Raw genomic sequence first — 25,206 nt, 5'->3', positions numbered from 1 at the left:
CATTTCTTTCTCAAAAGGTGTGATTCATTGAGAAAAATGAAAAAGATGCGCGCCCCATCCCATTTCCGTTCCGTCCAACTCCGATCACTTCCCCAACATCATCAAAACAGGAGATTGTGTCGCTACTCACATGTGTTTTTCATTGACAAGCACACCACACCGGTGAAATCCCGAAAATGTTTGCGCACTGACTTTTCCGACTCAGAAATAGAATTGCGCCGCGTGCGTTTGGAAATGAGTGCAAATTGGGAGGGAAAGTTGTTGTTTGTTTTGGTGTATTTTTTTTCTTCTGTTTCGGTTTGGAAATTCACACGAGTTAAGATTTTTTAATTATTTTAATGTTGTATTTTTTTTTGAAAAGCATACGAGAATTTTTGATTAATTTAGGAAATTTTAAAAATATGTTTTACAATCATACATTCATAAATAAACGCGTTTGATAAAAATATTTCAGTAAATTTATATTTTTGTCATAACTATGAAATTAAGGAAATTATCTATTTGTAGACCTAGTTAAGCTTTATTTAGAATTTATAGTTTAATTCTTTAACATACAAAATCTTACCAACAGTTTCCGAGATATCGTCAGTTGAAATTTACAGGTTTATTAGATGACACTTAGATTAAATCATTTTCATCGATTAAAGTAAAGTACTTTTCGATTGCAAATTTGATTTTGCCTTGATTTTTTTTAAATAAGTTTTGGTCCAGGTTTTTGATATTTTACAAAAAAAAACACGTTTTTCTAAAAAAAATCATATCTCTTAATCCAGATTTTGCATGCATGTGGCTCAGAAGGGTTTTTTTTAGTCACGTAAAACATATCGAAAAACTTCGTTAGTATGAAAAAATACTCATTTTGAAATTTTTCTTTTAGTGATAAAAGTTCAATAAAAAATCGGATTTTTTTCCGTGTTCCTATTTCTTCTGAAAAATCCTAATCCTAACCTGGGTACTGAAAAGCCAGAAAGCGTAACGTGATTTTCGAATGCTCCCCACTACTCGAGCTACACTACAGCTATAAACATAAACAAAGTAGAAGGCTATGTTCAAGCTCAAGCGTGACTTATTTTTGCTGCTGAAGTGGTTTGTTTTGAAATTTCTTGGATCTGATGATTTAACAATTTTTCATTGTTTTATTACAGCTGTTCTTTAAACAAATCTTTGACTTCGAATTCCTCAAAAGCCTGACCCCACGAAATAAAAAAAAAAATTCGTCAAAAAATTGATTGATCCATTACAATACTTGCTATCTTTTGCTAGCCTTTTGCGAACAATAAATTGATTACGCTTTGACAGTTCTAAATTAAGGACCGCTTTAGGGCTTTACGAACCGCTATTCCACACCCAGATCCTAACCTACAACTTTGTCGAAGATACGAAATCGATCAGAAAATCCCTTCTCAAGTTACAGAATCTCATACATTTACATAACCATTTTGGTTGACCCCAAAATTTGTACGGAGACTTGATTGGAAAAACTAATGATGCAAACTTGCTTCTTTTGACATAGGAAAAAAAATTAAAAAATTAAAAATAAAAAATCGCGAAAAAAATATGCGAAATCGTAGAGATTTACTCATAGAATTTGTCGAAACAGTACAATTAGCCTTGCTGCTCATACGAAATGGGAAAGCTAATATTCAAACATCTATATCTTGAAAAGAAATTTTCTAATCGATGTGGTATCTTCGGCAGAGGGGTAGGTTAGAAATAGAACTTTTCACAAAAAAAAAAAAAAAAATGGTGGGGAGGGAAAAATCCAGATTTTTTTTTATTAAAAATGTTCAATTCCCAAAATACATATTTTTTTGTTTTTTTTTGCCTTCCTCACCTCACTGGGGAAAGGCTATAAAATCACTCGAAAAATGAACTTCTTAAATAGGTCTCGTAGACCCACCTCCACGTATACATATCGTCTGTGTGTGGATGGACGTAGATTTTTTTTCTCACTCACTTTTCTCGGAACTGGCTTGACCGATTTTGTCCGGATCTGTGTATTTAGATCCGTCTACAGGTCCCATAGGTAAAATTTTCATACCATTATGTTTAGTAAAGTACTTCTAAAGTTATGCTAAAAAAACGATTTTGACTAAAGTTCGCAAGATTGTAAAAAGGATGGTTTTTGTAAGAATAGCTGTAAGAAATGCTATACATTTTTAGAAAGGTATTTGAAAGACCTTTCCAACGCGTCCAAGACATTGAAGATCTGACAACCCTATCAAAAGTTATTAGCACTTAAGTGTTATTTATACACTTTTGGAGGCCGGATCTCAGATATTTTGTTGAAAACTTTGTCCGGATCTTTCATGCGAACTATCTTTGGATAGGTAATTTAAAAACCTTTTCAACGAACACGAACTAGATTGGAGATCTGACTACCCTATCATAAGTGTTAAGTACATAATTGCCCTGCAATATGAAGACCTGACCTTTAAATATGAGGAAGGCACCAATCACCTAAGGGTGGATTAAGTAACGTTTTATTTGTTTAGGGAACAAAAAAAAACTCTGGTGCAAAACCTGGTACCAATGTTCTGAAATTTTGTTAGGAAAACTTTTCATTTGAAAATATTGGAAATATTATCACTTAAACAATTGTATTATTTTCAGATTAAAGTTCAAATTTTCAATCGAATACTACTTTGAAAAGCTTGTCAAAAAAAAATTAAAATCCTGGAATTTGAACACGTATTACTTACGAATTATTAATTAAATGTTTGTAAATTTTTTTAATGGCTAGAATTTCCAGCAAACTTTGATTTCCAGAATCTTGAATGGTGGCATGTCTACAATAATTTTCAAATGATAAGTGTTTATTTGTGAACGCGATGAAATACAGGTGGACTCCAACCACAGACATACCCGCTAGTACGGCTGCAACATTGTACTACCATGCTGTAGTAAATGTGTGCTGTTCGGCGTGAATCCACTGACGATTTTCAGACGACGCCAAGAAGAAGGAGACGCCAATGCAGTATTATTAGTACACTGGTAGGGTGCAGAATGCGGTCACAGCCGCCACTCAATTTATTTACGCGAAACTCGTCAGGCCACACACAGACAGCACGGACAATCAAAGTTTGACAAACCGAAGAAGATTACAACAAAACATTGGAATATGTGGGTTCATGTGATAGGATTTTTTTGCCTTCTAGAAAACATATTTCTAATTGAAAATAAATATTATTAATTCAACTCTTGGTAGAACAAAACAAAAGTTGCAAAATTGCTCGTGGTATTGATATTGAATTTCCATAAACTTCTGTTAATTACCCCGGACAACATGTGAAGTCAATTAAACGTCTTGGCCAAACAGTCATTTGACGTAAACGGGCAGAGTTTTGAACACCCGTTGGCGTAGTAGGCTGTCACACCATTGCGCTAACACCTGCTTCAACTCCCACATCATAATCCTATAATCCCGGTTGACCGGTTGAATCACGAATGTAGAAGTATTTCATTTGTAGATGAGTTTTTTTTTTTTTCAATTTTTCATAATGTACAACTGGCATGCAAGTTTTGCCACTCACGAGGGACCTTTTGTTTGAACTACACACTTTGGTAGACCGGTTGTCTATTCTTCTCCTCCCCTTTGACAACTATAAACAATAGCCGAAACGAGAGTGGAGTTTTTCCTCGTGGTGTCACTTGGAACAACATGAGAGTACAAATCCACAAGTTATGCATCGATTTAAAGTGTTTGCGGCCAAAAGTCCCGTCGAATACTATTGGATATTTTGGCATAAGCTGGTCGACGCCTTCGGCCGGCTTGTGACCGCTCTGATGAGCTTCGTCGAGGTGATACTGTTTGGAAATCCCACCAATTTGCTGCCAACCTGCGTGAACAGGCTGTCACCATGGAGGGCGAAACAGAAGGTAATGTTTTGTTGCTGTTGTTTTTTTTTTAAATTAAATTGTGGCAAATGCTCAGTTCAAATTCTGCGGACATTCATTAGTACCTATTCATTTTTTTTTAGATTTGAGATGTGAAAAAGAAACCATAAAAATATTAAGTTAATTTCTTTAAAACCAAATTTTAAGGTTGTAATACAACTCGTTTGTAATTTAATTTCTACCAACACGGAAAATCTTTCAAAAATTCACAAAATTTTGCCAATAAGTACATACTGGGAATGATAATACATTTACTTGACATAAAACCTTTAATATGGCAAAATTTTAATGTTTTGACAATATGCAATTTAGGCTGGTACAAATTTTATTTAAAGTTTTTGTCTCCCTTCTCCTTCAAAATTGTCCCAAAAAATCAGGGGGCAAAAAAAATTTTTTTTCAAGAAACTTAAAAATTTCAATGGAATTTGAAGTGCAATCAGTTGAAATCAATTTAAATGCATTCCCCTGCGTTTAGAATCATTTTTAGCATGTTTGGGTTGATTTAAAAATCTCTTGAATTTTTGAAAATTGTCGTTGTTTAGTATCGCAAAATGTTTTTTTCGCAAAAATTTTTGTTTTCGTCAAATCATACATTTTTTGAAAACTAATGATTGCAAAACAACTACTAGTGTATAACGCATTTTTTCCGTACAAATGATGATGGCTTGTTATTTCAATATTTATATTTTTATTTTTATATTTTATGCATGCGAAAACTAATTTTCAATACTTTTGAAATATGTACTTATTGAAACTTCAAACAATTCAATGAGATGTATGGGACCCTAAACCGATTCTAATACGAACCACTGGTCGCTAGTAAATCGGTACAGGTCGATAGACATAAGGTCGAAGAATAAAAAGCTGAATATACAAATGGACAAAAGGTCGAAATTGGTAAAAAGGTAGAATAGACTTAAGGTCAAAAACAAAAGGTCGAAAAGACATTAGGACAAATGGACAAAAGGTCCAATGGAAAAAAGATCGAATGGACAAAAGGTCAAAAATACGATAATATCACATGTTTTTTTGTGTTGAAAAAAAAAAACAATAATAAAGACAGACAGTTATTCTTTTTTTTTTAACAGAGAATGCAAACTGACAGAAATATTATTCAAAAGAGATAAAATAAATGAAACTCTTTGAATTATGTTTAAATCGAGACTTTCTTCTCATAATTTTTTTAAGGAGCTGCTTATATTAGAAGGAATGAAAAAACTAAAGAATAAAGAATCTCTCAGAAATGCTACAGAAACTCACAGAAAGTGCATAGAAACAAGAAAAAAAACTTTGTAAGGACATTACATTCTTCAAATCGTGTTTGATCTCAGACTTTTTCTTATAAAACATTTTCTAAGGAACTGATCATGTTTAATAGAATGAAAAAAAAACTCACTTAAATCTTGCTTAAATTCAAATGAATTATTTGAAAGAATGAAAAAACTCACAGAAATGTTACAGAAACAACAACAATTTTTTTTGAAAAAATCAAACTGAATTGAAATTAAATTATATTAGTTTTTAGACTTTTTCTCAAAACACATTCTTAAGTCCTCAACAATGTTGAGTTCGGTTGCATTTAGGCCCCTTAACAACTTCCCAAATATTGGGAGCGATTGATTACCTCCACACTTTACTAATTGCATTTAAATTTTGTATGGGAAAACTTTATTTTTCACATTTTGATTTACATTTTTTTATTTTTCACTAAAAATAAAGAAATAATTCTCTAAAACTTTCCGAAGGAGGTGAGCCTATCATGCTCCTGTTAAAAGATACAGCGTGCAAAAGACAATTTTTATACTAGTTTTTAGGACGCTGTATCTTTTGACAGGAGTGATAGCAAGAATTTTCTTATTTTTAACGCTATTGTATTAGTTTGGATATTTAGTTTATAGCAAAAAAAAAATACAAACATTTTTGCGTCAGACTTTTTCTCAAAAATCATTCAAGATTAACAAAAGATATTAAATAACATCTGGATTATGGTGTTGTTATTTTTTTACACATTCTACCTTTTGTCCATCCGACCTTTTTGTGACATCCGAAAAGTGAGACGATTCCAAAAGGATTTTTTTTTATCAAATTTGCGAAATCTGGTTTTGAATATGATGTAAATTTCTCTAAAGTTATCATAACTTTAGATAAGGTATACAAATGTTCACATTTTATAATTTTAGGCCTAAAATTTAATTTAATGGCTCGAAACCGATATCCTTGAAGAGTTGCTTAAATTTTGTTAGTTTTTTTTTTCTAGAAAATAGTGTTTTTCAATACTCCTTATTACAAAATAACAGCTAAACCTGGTTTCCATCGCGTATCCTTACAATGCATTTATTTAAATGTGAAATCGAGATTTTCTTAAATCAAAAGGCGGCATTAGAAACAAGTCAGTTGTCCAAACTAATCCAATAATCCTACACACATTTCTGCAAAGGTTTCTCAAACTAGATAAGGGTAACATAACCTATATGTTTTAAACCTATTTAAAAAAAAACACGCGTTTCTTTGTCAACGACTTAGAAGTCTTGAATTTATGGTTAAATACTTATTAGCTAAAAGTTCCTTTATTTCCCCTATTAAAAATTCTGTTTCATATTTTGACCACCGTTTTTAATGTGTGAGTGTGTGTGTATGTTTTGCTCGCGGTTTCTCGCGCACACGGCCCCAAATTAAAAATAGAAAAACGGCGGCCGTTCCTTCTCTCTGTATCTCTCTTACGAATTGCACGAAAATCGTGAGTTTTTCTCACGACGTCGTCGACGAGGCGTCGCGACGCTGCTCGAAACCTGCCACCGTCGCCGAGACACGACAGATTTGTGCCAGTGGCGAGGAGTGCGTTTCGGTCGTTGGATCTTTAAAGTTTTTTTTTTCGTCAAGAACCACTTTCAAGTGGGACCGCGTAAAGTCTCTCCGGAGTTTCGAGTGAGTGAGTGCGGGGTGGCCTATTTTGCGCGCGTCGGGGAGAATCCCAAGTTGAGACAGTTGAGTGAAAATCTTCCCCTGTGCTAATTGTGAGATTTGTTCGTTCTCTCGAAATATCGCACTTTTGGCGATCGAGCTTATTCGTGAACGCGCGTGTGTTTATTTTAAACGCCACTTGCGGAACTGACTGGTGCGCGGATTACGTCACGACGGCGTGAAAAACACGACACGGTGCGTTTCTTGGAACCGGCTGCAGCAGCATCACCAGAGCAGGAAACCCAGCATGAAGTGGTGTGTACTACCAGACAAAGATAGATGAATCCTAAAAAAAGTGTCGACATACTTTACAAAGCGACGACGAAGACATGCCTTAAGGCCAAAATCAATGGCAAAATACTGCGGGAAAATGCGAAATTTGGCGCACGCCAACGCGTCTTTCAAAGTCGTCTTTTGGTCGGCGATGCTCTCGAAAAGCTAGATTTAGAGTACAGGTTGACTGTTATACTGCGATTTTTTTAATTCTTTAAAATTTCAATACAAACCCTTACGAAAATTTACTTCGAAAATCTTTTTTATAAACAAATTCTGTATAACATTAATTTGGTCTCGATATACATTGTCAATCTGTACAACAACAGAAAAAGTGTGTGTATTTTTATAGTGTTGGGAAGGCCCCAGCCGCAGAAAGAGAGGAAAATGTCGCCACTTTTCGATTTCATTCTGGGAATGCGACAAAAATGTGTCCGCTTGGTTGGTGGTGGCGATCTTTGTTGATGTAAACTGTGTGCCACTGCAGAACACTGCCATCATCAGGGTTGAGATTTACGAGCAATATCAGAAGAACCGTGCAAAAATGAGAAGGCAAAAAAATTGTGTTCTTACTAAATCGGTTGAATAACTTTAGAACGAGACACTCAGAATTGTAAAAAATGACAAGTGCAGTCAGTTTACCAGATACTAACATAATATTTTCCAATCAGGTTGAAAAATTACAGTTTTGTGTGTATCGTTCGCACTGCTTATTTTAGGTATTAAAACAACTATTTTTTGTAAACAAACTCGTGATTGAAAGAGACAACAAAAAATAAATATTACTCCCATTTGAAATGTTAGTCTTGATCAAATATTATTAGACAATCTTACAAATGTTTCATGTTTTTCTAACATTGGAAATTTGGTGTTAGTTGGTGATATAATGGCACTTAAAAAACTACAATTTTCCAACAATTTTCGGGTTTTTTTCTGAACTTTTCGGAAAAATATTTTAAGGAATGGACCAATGTTTTAAAAATCGAAAATCCGTTTTTAACTTTAAAATCAATCTTAAAGTCGTTTAACAGTCCAGACTCGATTATCCGAAGCCTCGATTATTCAAAGCATTATTATTTGTAATCGAATCATGAACAAAAACTTTTTTTTCGTGTTTTTCTTATTTTTAACATTAAATTACAAAATATATATATATATTTTTTGCAATTCCGCCGTGAAACTCTTACTTTTACTGTCATTCTTGAACGATGAAAAAGCCTACTTTTCTGAACCAAAAATAACAGAATCGAATAGTAACACTTTTCAAAATAAATGCTGAAAAGTCCTACTTTCCAGCACAGAAATGGAACTTCAAAAAGTTATACTTTTACATAATACATGAACATTTGACTTATAATTCCACTCAAAGGGTGTTTTCGGAATTGCAAAAAATGTTATAAAGCTCTTTGCTAAACTTGATATTGGATTTTAAAAAATTAAACCATTTTAGTGTAGTTTCGGGGTTATATGTAAGCTTGACAATCAAAAATAAGACAAAGAATTTTTTTAATCGAAAAAATTATTTTGCCAAGGCCTTCGGATAATCGGGTCTGGAATGTATCTTAAAAACGGCACACTTTATATCAAATTTTGTAAAGTTGTATCCGATTGGTAAATTTTAAATTTATTCTTACATTTAAAACTAAGGATAAAAAATGTAAAATTTCAATTTAAAAAAAAAAAATTGTTTTGAAGAACCGAGTTATATGGTGGTAAGGGAGCGTTCTTTTCTTACGTAACGCAAAATTTGGGATTTACAAATAAAATCCATTTCGAACAACAGGTGTCAAATTTTCAAAATTCAGATTTGTTGTTGAAATGCTTCATGTCTTCCTCATTTGGGGTTGGCAATAAATTACAATTACAAATTGTATTTTTTCTTTAGTATAGATACTTCGTTTAGGGTTTGCTACGTTCAGAAGATAATCAAATTTGAATAGATGAATGGTTTTAATATTTTTTTCTGTTGAAAAAACTGAAAAGTTAAAAAAATAACTCATAAATTTCTTGGCATGGAATATTTTGTTTTTGGGGGTAATATTTTGTGTCTTGGAATACTGTCATTTTCAACAGAACTGTAGTTAGTTAGTTGTCTTTATTAACAAGCCTTTCAGCCATAGACGCTGGTTCGACTCGGTCAACAGAACTGTAATCAAAACCATCTCCTGGTTGTTGTGAAACTACATGGCTTCTTTTTTAGTTTTACATATAATTTACATGGCGCTCACACACTATCAAAAATCCAATGCTGATTTTGATAGAGTGTGTGAGCGCCGGGTAATAAGTGAAAGTTCGTCACTTCTAATAGCCGGTTTTACAGAATTTGACCTGTTAAAATCAAGGGTCCTGATTTCTCAAAATCAACCACTCCATTCGCGAGCACAAATAGCAGGTGACGCGATACTGCCCTGATGAATTCCTACTGTTTGTCGCTTTCACACCATTCGCTCCCAAACACTCTCACTTCTACTCTCCTTCTCTCTCTGATCGGCTCAGTCTCCGAACGGCTCAGGCAGGCCGAACGTAACCGATCACTCTGAACTGAAAACATTTTTTCTCTGATGCGTTGCGTTATACTCATTGATTTGGGTTGCCTAAAATCAATGTTATCATTTAAATTGTGAATTTATTTTGATTTCATAACATTATGGACACCATTCAAAGAAACGTCCACCAAGAAAAAATCAAATTGATGGCAAACTGAGGGCGTGAAGACAAAAAGACTGTCGCGCTGGCATTTTGTGAGAATGGCTCTTCGCTGAGCATGGTAGTGTGTGAGTGTCGTCGAGCGACGGAGTAGGCAAAAATTTTCACGATGTGGCATTTTTCGAGACGAGATTTGCGAGTTCGGGCCACTCGCTGACTGCTTGTGAGTATCATTCGCTCAAGATTACTAGCGGGTTAGAATAGGCGACGAATGGATAGGCGATGAGTGAGTGGTTTCTGTTCATTGAACCGAAAATCAGGACCCTTGGTGAAAATTGTATGCAACTGACTAAACTAGGTGGATTTTCTATCTTTTTTGTTTAAATAAATACACTGAAACCCTGGTTGTTGTCAAACGAACGGGGCCACTTTAATATTCTAGTTTAATATCTAGAGTTTTTTTTGAAAAGGTCCTATAAACATATAGAAGGCAATCACTTATAGGACCTTTTTAAAGAACTCTAGATATTGAGGTGATCTCAGATTGTTATTCAAAATATAACGGTATAAAAAGTTTACAAAATAAGACAAAAAATCTAAATGATTGATAATACCAATCCGACACAAAAGAAAAAAATACATTCCTCTGACCTAACTCACTACCCACAAGAGAACTTTCATCCACTCACGCAGCTCATGATTGTTGTTTACGCTAAATCTAACCCTTCCCGTTGTTGTTGTTGTGATTGTGCACTGAATATTTCACACAATCCAAATTTTATCTCACCTCCAAAAGCAATGTTTTAACCCTTTAAAATCTGATTGCATTTTTCTCTTTTTCTTGTTTCCATTTCCCGCTTCTTCTTCTTGTTCTTTCCCACCCACCGTTTGTGTGTGTGTGTACCGTATATGTCCCGTATTTCGTCCTGAAACGCTTTTCCGTAACCACTTTGGCTGTGACTCCCGCTTCACTGTAACGCACCACAAATACCGAATCACAAAATCGAATGGACCACGCAGATTGCCACGCCCAAACCCCCTGCAGCCCACCCATAACTAGCGATGGTATGCCCGGAGGGTGGAGGAGGTGCCACCGCCATCGAGCAGCAGGAGTGCCTATGCGTCATCAAGGACCCCCGGAAGGACTCACAGCAGAAGCGGTTCTGCGTTAAGGTTCGCTCCGCGTACACGGTGGCCAAGCTGTACGAGGATGTGGCCACCCAGACGATCTTTCCGGACTTTGAGCTGGTAATGCCGAACAGCGGTGCAGATGCCGTTGACTACGAGGAGGCTGCGTTCGATGGGGTAAGTGGGATACGGATGGTGCACGAGAGCACGCGAGTACTAATCCGCTTTGTTGAATGTTTTTACGGTAAAAGATCACTGGAAATAACCGCTTGAAACTGGCTACTCGTTGATAGTTGTTCAATGTGTTTAAATTCCCTAATTCTACACACTTACATCGAAAAACAAACAGCGATTTTCTACGTTTTCGCAATTCAACAAGCCTCGATGATTAGGATGGTTCGAATTTTTGCTCGTACACAGTAAAAAAAACGGTGGTAATTTATGATGTAATTCTACCTCAACTAAACATTACACCAGAAAAGTGGTAAAATTACACATTTTCATACATTTTTTTCTGACATAAAAGATGTACACAGTAAAATATATTGTAAATTTGGAAGGTTTTATTTTGGAGGGTTAAAAATTACCTCTTTAATGTTGTAATTTTACCTCAATTTAGACCAGAAAAGTGGTAAAATTACACATTTTCAGAGGTAAAATTACACATTTTTTCATGCTTAAAAGATGTACCTCTTCCCAGATGTAATATTACCATGATTTTTATTTTTACTGTGTAGCCCTTCCCAGATGTTATAAAACTGTTCATCGCATTGCTAATAACTCATCTGGATCAACTCGGATCTTCTTGCACTCTTTGACAAAGTTGTAGGGCAATTTCCTACAAGAATTTCTCACCTGGACAATTTTAGGCGAGACCAACGCCACCTGTACAGTACCAAAAATCATGGTAATATTACATCCGGGAAGGGGTACACCTTTTATTCCAGAAAATTTTTACCTCCGAAAATATTTAATTTTACCACTCTTCTGATGTAATGTCACTTTTTTAGTCTAAATTGAGGTAAAATTACAACATAAAAGAGGTAATGTTCAACCTTCAAAAATTACCCTTTTTTTACTGTGTGCTGCCAAAATCCTGAAACGATGTTCTTCCCCATACATTTTTGCCATTTTTACATTTTATCCCATACAAACTTTAACGATCAATAGCGACTACTTATTTTTCTATCGATAAATCTATAAAAACAACCCGGGCCAGTCTTGTAAAAATATCAAACATTCAGTTCTCAGCGACTACAACCATCAAGCTCGAAATTTTATCTCCCAACTTTAACTGCCCTTTGAGGTTGTTCAAATATTACGTCCAGAGATTTTCGAGGTTTCGAGGGGAGCAATTCCAGCTCAAATCAGAATTTTTTCTGTTACTTGTGTACCCGACCCTCTCCGATTTCAATGAAACGTTTTAGATATGTTATCCTAGGCCTATATAAGTAATTTCTGTGTATATGGAGCCAATTGTACTCGAAAATAAAATTTGAGAAGGGCGTAAGTTATTTATATATTTTTGTATTTTGCAATTTAAAAATTACTGTATCTCGAAGCCGTTGCATCGTATCAAAAAATTGTCAAATTGTTGAGGAAATAGCCTGAGATGTTACAAAAAGACTCACGAAAAATGCAGGATGGTATGTCTCTCCTAAAAAAAAATCATTTACTGAAACTGTTTTTTTGAAAAGTGGTCTAAACGTCAAAAGTTTTGAAAGCCTGTAGTGGCTTCGAGGTACAGTCATTTTTAAATTACAAAAAACAAAACTATTAAAATAACTAACGCCCTTCTGAAATGTTATTTTCGAGTACAATTGGCTCCATATACCGTCAACAGGGGTGACATTGGGTCTGGGGGGTGAGATTGGGTCATACAAAAATACTGAAATTTGTATGACCCAATCTCACCCCCCAGACCCAATGTCACCCCTGATGACGGTACACAAAAATTGCTCATATAAGCCTAGGATAACATGTCTAAAAAGTTTTATTGAAATCGGAGAGGGTCGGGTACACAAGTACCACAAAAATTCCTGATTTGAGCTGGAATTGCTCAGGGTTCTTTCATTGCTGAGAAAACGAAAAAATCTTCGGAGGGTGTGCGTGAACGAGGAAAAGATAAATAGAGAGATAGAAAGAGAATGCTTTTGCTGACAATCATGAGATAAAAGAAGAGAACTCACAAGCTATAGTGACGGTCGCTATACTTTGTGATATTTTGGTACAGGAATCATCAATTGATAGTTTTTTCTATCACTAATTAGAATTGCTTGCAATTGTTGCCAGGAATATTTTTATTGTAGGTACTAAAAGTGCAGAAAATCGCTGGCAACAATGTCTACGGCACATTCTCAAATGTCACACGCCTTTGAAAGAAACGGACAATAATTGACTTCCAAAATCAAATTGGATGAACTGGCAACACTTTAATGCGATATTGTTGAACAAGTATACCAAATGACGGGTGACAATGGCCACAAAAAGACGGACCAATAGATGAGATCTACTAGCAGGAGTGTAGCCAGAATTTTGGTTCGGGGGGGGCTTGAAGAAGAAATTTTCTTCTTCTTTACTTCTTCTTCCCTCTCTCCCATATATCTTCCAAAAATTTCGGGGTGGGCTTCAGCCCGAAGCCCACCCCCCTGGCTACGGGCCTGTCTACTAGGAAGTCTGTCAAAAAGCAGATGACACGTAAATATGGGATCTCTATAGATTTTCATCTCGAGAATGATTATAAAATATCGCGTCCTATGACACAACAACTGGTTAAAAATGTGCTGCTTGATTGTGGGTGACCCCCGTGACCAGCAACAGCTGCCGGCCGGTGTCTAATTTTAGCACCCCCAACCGCCTTAGCCGTCGTGCGGAAATGATTTACTGCCGCTTGGCCCCAATTGCAACGTGGCTAATTTTTTCTTCTCTAAATTCTTTCGCATTTCTAGATCTCCCTGCACGACAAAAAACACAAAAAGCTAATCGATGTCGGCATCGACTTTGGCATCCGCAACACGCTGCACATAATTCCCCGCGTGGAGGACTACTCGAGCGCGAACATCACGGTCGAAACGGAGATGTCTTCCGACGACGATCTGGCGCTAGGGGCGTCGGCCAGTCCGGTCGAGTCGGCCAACTACAACATGCCTGCACCGCCACCCCTGCCAGCGTTGACCAGCCCGACGTACTCGGCGGCCGCGTACGGTACAAACCAGAGCATTACCACGTCCAGGTTGCGGCATTACAACGGTAGTGATCAGCCTTCGTCGTCCGGGGGGAGCAGTAACAACTACCGTGGCTTGGTGAACCAGGCTATGACCTGTTATTTGAACAGTTTACTTCAGGCTCTGTTTATGACGCCGGAGTTCCGGAACGCATTGTACAAGTGGGAGTTTGACGGTAAGGACGAAGCCAAATCCATCCCGTACCAGCTGCAGCGACTGTTTGTGAACCTTCAGACGTCTCCGAAATCTGCGGTTGAGACTACCGACCTGACGCGCAGCTTTGGGTGGGATTCGGCCGAGGGTTGGCAACAGCACGACATCCAGGAACTGTGCCGCGTCATGTTTGACGCGCTGGAGCAAAAGTTCAAGCACACCAAACAGTCCGACCTGATCAACCGGCTGTACGAAGGTCGCATGATCGACTACGTCAAGTGTCTAGAGTGTAACACGGATAAACAGCGCGAGGACAAGTTCCTGGACATTCCGCTGCCGGTGCGGCCGTTCGGAAGTACCGTCGCGTACGAAAACATTGAGGACGCGCTGCGGGCGTTCGTACAGCCGGAAATCCTGGACGGCAACAATCAGTACCACTGCGAGACGTGCAACAAAAAGTGCGACGCCCACAAGGGCCTCAAGTTCACCAAGTTCCCGTACATCCTGACGCTGCATCTGAAGCGGTTCGACTTTGACTACCAAACCTTGCACCGTATCAAGCTGAACGACAAAGTTACCTTCCCGCAAACGCTGAACCTGAACAACTTTGTGAACGCGGTGCCCACTCAGTCGCCGACAGCAGCAACCGCTCCCGAGGTCACCACCAACGGCCACAACGGAACCACGGTGACAAACGGCCAGTCGGCTCAGATGGAGACGGCGGAGAATTTCATGAAGACGTGCGACGAGTGCAGCACCACCGACAGCGGGTCCGCCCTCGAGGAGGATTCGGCCTTCCAGAACGGGGGCGGTGGCACTTCGGTGTCTTCCACGACGACCACACCAAACGATCAGTTTATGGCGCAGGTAAGGTGTCCTCGAGCTACAATCATGCTGAGTTTCTTATCGATTCTCTTTCCCTTTCAGGACGATGACGAGGGCATTGACATGGAGCTGAACGGTGGCTCGCCCTCCGTCAGCAACTTCAACGCGCCCGGTCCGTACGTGTACGAGCTGTTCGCGATCATGATCCACTCGGGCAGTGCCAGCGGTGGCCATTACTACGCGTACATCAAGGACTTTGACTGTTCCAAGTGGTTCTCGTTCAACGATCAGACCGTTTCGACGGTAAGTTTGAAGAATCTTCCAGGTAGAATCTAGTTAACCAAGGTTTTTATTTGTACAGATTACCCAGGAAGACATCCAGAAGTCGTTTGGAGGGGGATCCTCCAAGACGTACTACTCGGGCGCGTACAGTTCCAGCACGAACGCGTACATGCTGATGTACCGGCAGATCGATTCGTCCAAAAACAGTCACCCCATCAAGGAGGAGGAGTTCCCCGACCACATCAAGGTAATTTCGCTTAAAATCTTATTTAATAATTATTTTCTAACAGTTTTCTCCCCCTCCCTCGGGCAGAATCTGGTCGGAAAGATCCGCGACTCGGACGCGGCCGGTCGCAGCCCGATCGACTCGGACGCGCTGCACCTGAAGGTGTACTTTGACAATCCGCGCACGCGGGCCATCAAGAGCTACAAGATGTACCTGCTGAACGACAGCACGATGACGGAGGCGCTGGAGGAAGCGTACCGGACGCTGCAGGTCAAGGGCATCGTGCCGATCGAGCGGTGCCGCCTGGTGGCGTACGATCGCGCCCGCGAGGAGATCGAGCGGAGCTTCGAGGGGGAGGACGATAAGAGGGTGAGTTGAGTTTGTTGGTGTATTGCTGTTTTGTCGAAAAAAATCGGTTTGAACTATTTTTGTTTGCACAAATAATACCTTTAGATAACATCGTAGCTTAGAAGGCACGCCGTCAAATGAGCTTTGTCTAATTGTAACAAATCTTTAAAAAAAAAACTTTAAATCTATATATATAAAAAATTTCGATGGTTTTGTTCGAACGCGAATCAGTTCAATACGGAGCGTCGGATCGAGGTGCTCTTTGTTGCGTTGGGTTCGTATAAGTTCAAGGAAGGTTCTTACGCCAAAAAGTGGCAACTTTGGCCACTCTGGAACCGATTCCGGAAAATCTTCAGATTGTATGGGAAAAGTGGCGTAAAATCAAATTTTGATCATAGGAGGCTGAATAAGCAAAAAAGCTAAAAACGTCAACAAACAAAAAAGGAAAAGACGAAGTTTTTCGGGTAAGGCTTGTTTAAAATAAAAAGAAATGCCTTAAAAATTAACGAAATAAAAAAAATCGTAAATTTAAATATTCCATATGAAAAAAAAATCATAAATTCAACAAATCAATAAATCAAGCAAAACAATGTAAATGGGCCAATGTGGATTTGTAAACAAGAAGTCTATCCTACTCATGTTAAATGTTAACATTCACTGACGTGAGTAAGACATTTACATTGTTTAGGTTAAAATAACAAACCTTGAATTTTTTTTTTAATTTTATAAAAAAATAAAGTGAACATATAACAATCAGGATTTTTTATCTTAAAACGGCCTAATAAACATTTTTTTTTTTTTTTTACTTATGGGTATTTTGAATACCGGGTTTCAAAACACCCGAAAGCATGAAATTGAAGTTTTGTTTATTGGGCCTTTTTTTTAAAGAAAATCTCTAGTAATGACCATTATAGCATTATTTCTGAAAATTGTAAAATTCAAAAATGGAAAAAACATTAAAATATGTTGCTCTAAAAATTTGCAAAATAAAAAAATGACAATTTAAATATTCCAAAAAAAAGCACTAAACATTAAGAAAATCAAAAAATCCGAAGGAATTATGGCTCTCCTCTATCGCGCACGAAAGATCGGTAAAATGAATCTAAAAAATCATCATCTTGATTATTCGGCGGAACATCTTTTTCACTACTACACTTGCAAGTGTAACGTCCGTCACACGTCGATAAATAACCTGTCACTTTTTGTAGATGGGCAATGTGTGTAAACAAAGTGAAATAAATATTTTTAAGTGATGCTAAAATGGAATTTCACAAAAAATCATCAGCAGATTGATATTCTTGGAGAATTTCGGGAGCGATTTTCTTTTGCGTGATTTTCTCCTCTCTCTTTCGCTTGTGAAAAATGTTCGCAAGTGAAAATGATTTTTTTGCGATTATTCCATCCCTGATAACAATTGAAGGATTTCAACATTTCTAGAGTTTTTTTTTTAAATGTCCTATAAGCTACTGTCTTTCATATCTTGAGTTTTTTTTGATAAGGTCCTATAAACAAATGTAAACATTGAGTGTATCCCTTTCACACCTTATGTCAAAGTCCATCGGAGTAAGCGGGATACACTCAATGTTTACATTTGTTTATAGGACCTTATCAAAAAAAAGTCAAGATATGTTTATAGGACCTAATCAAAAAAAAAAGTCTGGGTTTGAAATCCAAAATTTAGAAACTGCTGAACTTTGAACTTTGAAATTACAGAAAAATACAAAAAAATCAAATAAATATATTTTTTTAAAAAAAAATAAAAAATATAAAAAAATAAAGAAAAATATTGAAAAATATAAAAAATATATTTTAAAAAAATGAATCTTTTTTTTTACAAAATTTTAAAAAATCAATGTTTCAAAAATAAAAAAAATACAATCTACGATTTTTATATATAAAAAAATTAAATGTTTTAATTCTATAAATTAAAAATTCCAATACAATATGATACAAAAAAAGAGATTATTGCAAATTTCCTAAATTAAAAATCAGAAAATACAATATGTACCATAAAAAAATACACAAATTCTTGAATTAAAATATGTTTCAATCTGAAATTTTAGAATTGAAAACTCTTGAGTTTAATTATAATAAAATAATTAAATTAGAAAAAAATAAACTCCCTGGAGATGGAGCCACACGTTGCCGTCGTTTCAGGGCTACTTGCAAAGATGGTTTCCGATGTTGATATATATCACACATTTATTTTATATTTATGTACTTGTGTTGATAGAAATCACAGCTTTTATAATATGTAAAATTGCAAGATATTGATTTTTTTTTTTTATTTGAATCTCAATATTCTTGTTCGAAAAATCTGTTAGGAACAGGTTTAAATCTGTTTGATAATGAGAAGGAATAGTTAGGTTTTTTGTAACTTTTTTAAGGTTGTTTAATAATAATTATTATTATTCCAGACTCCAGTTATGTGTAAGCCAGTTTAGTAATGCTATCAGAATCTCTGATTTCAATTGAAGTGGTATACTAACCAATCTGAATTGTCAAAAAATCCATAGAGTCTCGGTCAATCAATAATGAAATGATATCGGACAAATTCGTTAATCTGTTGAACTAACGGTTTTCGGATTATGGTTGTATCGATCATTGTTGCGAATCGAGGATCTACTGGGGTTTTGACGATCAAATAGAGCCTAACATTTCAAAAGGACCCACAGGTGTGAACAGGATTGTGTCTCTTTCACTCAAATGATAGTTTACATAAGGTATGATAGGAATACACTCTTGTTTGCCAAGCCAAGCAAGCCCTAATGAAATGGAAGGCACGAAATATTCGTCTTAACAACGAGTGTTCAAGTTGTAAAATATGAACGTTTCATTATTTTTTTTTGGAAGCAGCCAGACAGGTTTAAATAACTAGGTAAAGAAATGTTTGGCTTTGTAATTAAAATTTCGGGGATTTGAGATTCAAGTTACTTTCAGACAGTTTAGTTGAGGTTGATTCAAGTTAATTAGTTTTCCCAGAAAAAAGGCCTCAAGATTTATGTTCCCTTGACAAGTTAGTTTTTATCTTTCATTTTCCAGTAAATTTATTTGATTTCCTTTAAATTTGAAATACATTATAGGTTCCCTTTGTATAAATCTCAAATTAGTTTTTGATTGCATCATAATTTCAGATTTCCTCCAGTTTTAAAGTTAGATTAACGTAACTGCTCAAGTCATCCAAGTTCTTACTACTCACACCTACACTAATTTTCTTTCACCTTCCCCCTCCCGATCCCCTATATATTCCGGTGGTGTTCATTTTGTATGCAATACTAGTTCGGCCACTACCCTTTTTTCCACAAGAAACCGGACTTGGACTGACTTGAGGCCGCGTCCCCCACCTTGCTCCGTAAAACGAAAACGAAAACGAAACGAATAAAATAATTAAATTAGAAAAAAATAAACTAAAAAAAAACAAATAAAAAGTTGCATTTTTAAATTTTTTAAAACCCGAATTATAATTTTAAGGAAATTAACAATTTCGAAATAAAAAGAAATTAAAATTCCAAATAAAAAAAAATTACAATAAGTTTTGATTTTCGAGTTTGGCAGAATTTTGTCAAAACAGAACAACTTATCGCTCGGCTGATTTTTTTTAAGTCAATGAAATAAATTTTAATTAATGAATTTAAAAATAAACTATTCTTAAATTCAAAAAATCTACTCAGTGTACAGTGTACAGTGTATTTTAATTTCAAAATTTAAAATAAAAAAAATTGAAAGATTGAGATTTCAAATTTAAAAAAATCTGTACATTGGGAAATTGAAACAAATCAAAAATTTTAAAAACTACACACTACACAACAGAATTACGATCTTTTTAATTTTAAAATGGAAAAATCTACACTTTGTAAATTATAAATATGTGAAAAATTAGAAAGAACTTCAGAAATTCAATTTTTATATTGAAAAAAATAAATCCAAAATCAGTTTTTTTATTGAGGAATTAAAAAGTAAAAAAATTAAATTTAAAAATTGCTATTTTTACATTTTTTTTAAATTTCAATCCAAAAAACTTAAATACCTGTTTAAGAATTCTGAAATTCGGAAATTTAAAAATCGACTGTTCAGTTTTTTTCATTTTGTTTTTGGAAATAAGCGTGAAATACCATGTTGATACAAATTTGAAAAAATAAAACATAAAAATCCGAGATTTGAAAATTTGAGAAAATCTGAACATCGGATAGTCAAAACAAATCAAACATTAAAAAAAAAATAAAGGAATTACGATTTTTAAAATTTTTAAATGGAAAAAATCGACACTTTGTAAATTATAAAAAATGAAAATTTTTAATAATTAGTATTGCAAAAAACCCGAAATTTAAAAATTCTAAAATTGAAATAAAAAAATAATCCAAAAACTGTTTTTTTATTTGGGAATTACACAAAAAAACGAAGTTGACTTTATAGCTGTCGGCCACCATTGCTAGTACCAACCACTAGTGTCTTCCTTTTTATCTACAAGGACTTCGCCGCCCTGGGCTCCTAAGTGTATGAAAGTGTGGCACGGAGCGACGGCGCCGAATACCCATATTTATACAAAGAATTTTAGAGCGCCCGCCGCGGGATTCAAACCGGCGACCTCTGGATTGGAGTCCAGTGCGCGGTCCGATTAATCCACACGGGCGGGACCTGGGAGTTACACAAATTAAATTAAAAAAATGCTATTTATAAATCATAAAAATTTTAATCCAAAAAACTTAAAAACCTATTTATGAATTCTAAAATACGAAAATTAAAAAATCGACAGTTCAATTTTTTAATTTGAAATTCAGAAATTCGGCGATCTTAAGCGATATTTTTTTGAATATTGAGTACTTGAATTATAGTAACTCATAAGAATAAGTTACTGAAAGTATCGTTTTTTTCAAGTCCTCTTTGTAACACCGTAGCACGGAAGGCATCGTCAATACTGTAACTTACTCAAGTATTTCTTATTCTCAAACCACGCAGATTGACGAAGTCATGCGATCGCTGGAAAAGTGCAGCGAAGTCCTGCTGGAAACGCGCGAAGAGCACGAGGTGTTCGAGCCGTACCTGCCGGAGGGCGTCATGACCAAGGTGTACCGCATTGACCTGGCCACCCGCGACGTGGACGGCCCGATCTCGATCCGCGCCAGCAAAACCCAAACCGTACTGGACTACAAGGTGATTGTGGGCCGCAAGCTGCAGCTGAACCCTAAGTCGCTGATGCTGGCGGTGAACGAATACAAGGAGGTCAGCAAGATTTTGGGGGATAATGACGCTACGCTGCGCGACGCCGGCTTCATCCAGTACTGCAAGGTGTTTGTGACGGTGAACAATTGCGCGGAAGATGCGGACTTTGGGGCGAAGTTCAAGGCGTTCGTCTCGCGGCTCGATCACATCATTGGGATGTACTTTGTGCTGCCGAATATGGATCCTGGTAAGGGTTGAAGAGCTTGGTTTGGGGAGAGGTTTAGTAGTTGACGTTGTCTGGCATTCTAGAATCCCTCAAGAATCTGTCGATTCCACGGTACGTTCCAAAGACGATCCCGACGACGACGACGACGTCCACGCCGGACGTCCAGATGGCGGGCAACGACAGCAACAGCGAGGACAGCAGCCTCAGCGACAACGATCGGACGCTGGTGGAGGACGATCTGCACACGGCAGCGGCGGCGACGAATGGCGATACGCACCTGACCAACGGGTTCAGCAATGGCGGGTCGACCAACGGTGGTGGTGGCGCCGGTGGCTTCGTAGACGAGGACGACGAGGAGGAGACGTACCTGGCCGAGTGGAGAAACAACGATTACTACTTCAAGGTGACCCCGGTCGAGTACCACAACCCGAACGGGGACTCGGGCGCCGAGGACGACAGCAGCAGCAGTAGCGACGGCGAGAAGGTCATTCGGGTGAGTTGGCTACGACACTTCTGGTACTGTATAGAAAATTGACACTGTTGATTCTGTGGAGTAGGTTCTGATCGATAAGCGGGCCAGCCATGGCTATCTAAAGTATCGTCTGCAGTCGCATCTGCACGTGCCGATGGAGTATTTCAAGCTGATTAAGAACTCGGGCTCTGGAAGTCAGCAGGAGGTGACGATCCTGAAGGAGGAACTGAACTCGTACAAGTAGGATGAGACAGCTTTTGAAGAAGTTTCAATCTGACCTCGAATGAATTTTGTTACAGGGACGGTGACCGCCTAACGATCGAGCTGGGTCGGGTACTGCGCAAGGGCGAGTACAAGGTCAGCCTGTACTACCTGAACGTGGAGCAGATGACGGACGAGTCGGAGAAGCTGCCCTTCCTGTGCACCTGGATCGTGCGCAACGGGCAGCAGGTTGGCCAGGTCAAGCGTGACATATTGGCCCACCTGGCGACACTCGCCAACCACAAGGGTGCGCCGCCCTTCGATAGCTGCCGATTGCGCAAGAAGTGCTGGAAGAGCATCTCCAAGGTCTACACGGACGACATGCACATCGGGGACGAAACGGTCAAGCTGACGAGCAATTCCGATGTGAGTAGCCTTACGGCGGAGGTTTGAACGGTGTCAGCAACTCAAAACGTGTTTGTTTTCTTTCAGCTGATCCTGCAGGAGTGCGAAGATCTGGGCATGGTGACCCCCACGCACTACAACGACGTGGTTCTGCTAGTCCGACGATGGCAACCAGCCGAGATGAAGCTCGGAAAGGTCCAGGAGATCCTGTTTCCAAGTAAGATTTTAAACGATTCTCCCTCTATCAGAAGCTGACCCCAAGCTTGACATTCCAGACAAGTGCGAACTGAAGAACCTGCTGTCCCAGCTGAGCGGCATCCCCGAGGAGAACCTCGAGTACGTCAAGCTGCAGCTGCGCGATTCGGTGTCCTTGCTGACGATCCACACCGGTCTGCAGTGGACGTCGACGCCGGCGCGATCCGACGACTACACCTGCAGCAACAACTTCCAGGACGGCAACATGGTCTACTACCGGTGAGTCCCCCCCACTCTTAAAGTTAACGTTCTCAGCAACCATTCCTCCCACAGTGACAAAACGGAACCGCTGCTGGAGCTGACTCCGGAAGAGCGCAAGGATCTCACCAAGAAGGACACCCGCGCCAGCTCGACGTACTCGCCGCGCAAGGAGCGCGCCCTCAAGATCTACGTGGACGCTTCGCCCAAGAAGGCCGACGACTGATTGCAGCTGGTGGCGACGATGACGACGGCGGCGGCCACTTCCGGCGGTGCCAAGCGAAGAAAGTGTTGCATGTGATTATACCGAAGCCTGAGCCAGTAAGAGCGAGCAGCAGCAGCAAGAGTAGAGAAGAAGCAGCGCGCTTGTTTGCAGCAGCAGCAACTTGTAAGTTTGAACGTGTGTGTGTGTATGCGTGTGAATGTGCGTCAAACTTGTGTATAGACGATGTGACGGGGAACGAGTGAATGAGACAGAGAGAGAGAGGGTTATGGTTCCAGATACTTGTCGGCCCGTTACCGAGATCACTCGACGACTGGAACTGGTTTCCGTAATTTGGTTTTTTGATTCGGTTCTGGTTGGTCTCGCGCGTATGTTTTCCGTTTTGTTATCTCTTTGTTTAAGAAGAAAATATCATGTTGGTTGTAAGGTTGCACCCCCCTCCTCCTTCCCACCTTTCTGAGTTCAGGCAGGAAATTCCCCTCAAGCCTATGTTTTTCTTCCATCCCTTTCCCCTTAAAAAATTAGATATTTCCCCCTTCCTTCAAACAAAAAAGGACATTTAAATAGTTGAAAAAAAGTAACCCGGAACAGAACCATCGGCAAACGCCACGAACAGAAGAGAATTTGTAGAACGCAAGCGCGAGCATAATATAAGGCCTATCAGCAATTATTTATAACATAGTATTGCATTCGTTTACAGTATACATAATCTTCTATTTTTAATTCTATATTTTCACCCCACTCATAAGTCGCATAAGTCACAAAACGGCCGTATAAAAGTGAGTGTGTCGTTTGCACTGCACACCCACACACACACATATACACTTGGTATTGTGGTTGTTCATCTTCATTTTTGTTTGGTTTCGACACGTTCGACGGCGATGAATAGTGTATCATTGATAGTTTTAATATGATTATTATTACACCACACCACACCATCATCATTATAACTATGGTTTGCGGAATGCGCAAGCGCAAGTGCAAGCAAAATGTGGAATAAATCTACCAAGAATTGCTGTGGAAAGCAAAGCAAAAAAAAAAAGGTTTGAAAAATCTTTTGCTCTTCAAAGTTTGAAATATCACACACTCCCTAATTCGAAGCGAGTCGAAAATCGAGTCGGATCTTTGCTTAAAATATGGCTCCGGCTCTCCGAAATGCAATCACAACTCACACGTCAAGTGCGTGAATTGCAGCCAGAACCAAACGACGCATTTTCGTGGCTCTACAACTCAACATATCGTCAGTGGGGTGACTATGGGCCAAAGAACGATACACCGATACAAGAAACAATATTCAGCTTGTGGAGCGAGGTTTTGATAAAAAGTCCCATATTCCGGGCACCCTAATGTACATGGAATAGAAAATCTGACTAAATATAAATAAATAAAAAACAGTCAAACTACAGTCGGTGAACTAATGATGAAGTGCATGTGAGGGGATACGGGAGCGTTCTTTCATTACGTAACGCAGTTGCAAGGGAGGGAGGGGGGTCCGAAGGCTGTGTTACGCTACATTCATAGGAATATTTTTTACGAAAGTGAGGGGGAGAGGTTCCAAAAATCAATGTTTAGCGTTACGTAATAAAAGAACCCTTACTAACTCCGAAAAAAGTCTCACAAGCTGAAAAACAATCCTTAAGAATTGTACAACTAATAAACTAGTTTCCCCTTGTGACGTAGTTTTGGCTTTCCACTATCCACATTCAGTCTTCGCCATTACAGCATACTGTTCACTGCCCTGATGCTTTTTCCCAATCCCCGGCTTTGTTTCTAACTGTTTATTAAAGTCTATTAAATCATAGATGAGAAAAGGTCAATACGGATGGAAAGCAAATAGAGCTCAGTATCCCCTCACAGGACTGGTAGTAAGTGGGGTAAAAAACAATTAAGTTATAGAAAAAGACAAGAAGAAAAATTAAGAGATAAATAATGTCTAGATTTTTTTTGATTAGTTTCTATAAACATATGAAACACAATAGCTTATAGGACCTTTAAAAAAAAAAACAAGAAAAAACCCTATATATGTCAATGCGGATGGATCGATGCTCCCCTCACAAGGACATTAAGAGACAGATGGTGGTGAGAGCAAAAGAAAACCCAGAA

General features: G+C 38.1%; 1 protein-coding gene across 2 annotated transcripts; it reads left to right on the top strand.

The window, feature by feature from the left end:
* Positions 1-3,641: 3,641 nt before the first annotated feature.
* On the top strand, positions 3,642-24,145 carry LOC6054096 (ubiquitin carboxyl-terminal hydrolase 47). 2 transcript variants are annotated; one of them, XM_038259802.1, is made up of 12 exons: positions 3,642-3,879; positions 13,854-15,149; positions 15,210-15,410; positions 15,469-15,636; positions 15,703-15,984; positions 20,920-21,370; positions 21,433-21,842; positions 21,907-22,061; positions 22,121-22,448; positions 22,515-22,644; positions 22,703-22,901; positions 22,956-24,145. In XM_038259802.1, exons 1-12 carry the CDS (start codon positions 3,685-3,687, stop codon positions 23,104-23,106), a joined length of 3,966 nt encoding a protein of 1,321 aa, XP_038115730.1. In that variant the 5' UTR covers positions 3,642-3,684; the 3' UTR covers positions 23,107-24,145. The 2 variants fall into 2 exon arrangements, with proteins under 2 accessions (XP_038115730.1, XP_038115729.1); XM_038259801.1 differs by lacking the exon at positions 3,642-3,879 and adding an exon at positions 10,798-11,082.
* The last annotated feature ends 1,061 nt before the right edge of the window (positions 24,146-25,206 follow it).

The sequence above is a fragment of the Culex quinquefasciatus genome, chromosome 3 (assembly GCF_015732765.1).
Source record: "Culex quinquefasciatus strain JHB chromosome 3, VPISU_Cqui_1.0_pri_paternal, whole genome shotgun sequence".
NCBI classification, from domain to species: domain Eukaryota; kingdom Metazoa; phylum Arthropoda; class Insecta; order Diptera; family Culicidae; genus Culex; species Culex quinquefasciatus.
The sequence above is the reverse complement of the archived record's forward strand: the minus strand, read 5'-3'. Positions and strand labels throughout refer to the sequence as shown.

Excerpts from the sequence above, each read along its gene's own strand:
- LOC6054096 (XM_038259801.1), top strand. The coding sequence starts at position 10,840 with ATGGTATGCCCGGAGGGTGGAGGAGGTGCCACCGCCATCGAGCAGCAG. Across the intron at positions 15,411-15,468 it reads ACGATCAGACCGTTTCGACG|ATTACCCAGGAAGACATCCA; the intron begins GTAAGTTTGAAG and ends TTATTTGTACAG. Across the intron at positions 15,985-20,919 it reads AGGGGGAGGACGATAAGAGG|ATTGACGAAGTCATGCGATC; the intron begins GTGAGTTGAGTT and ends CAAACCACGCAG.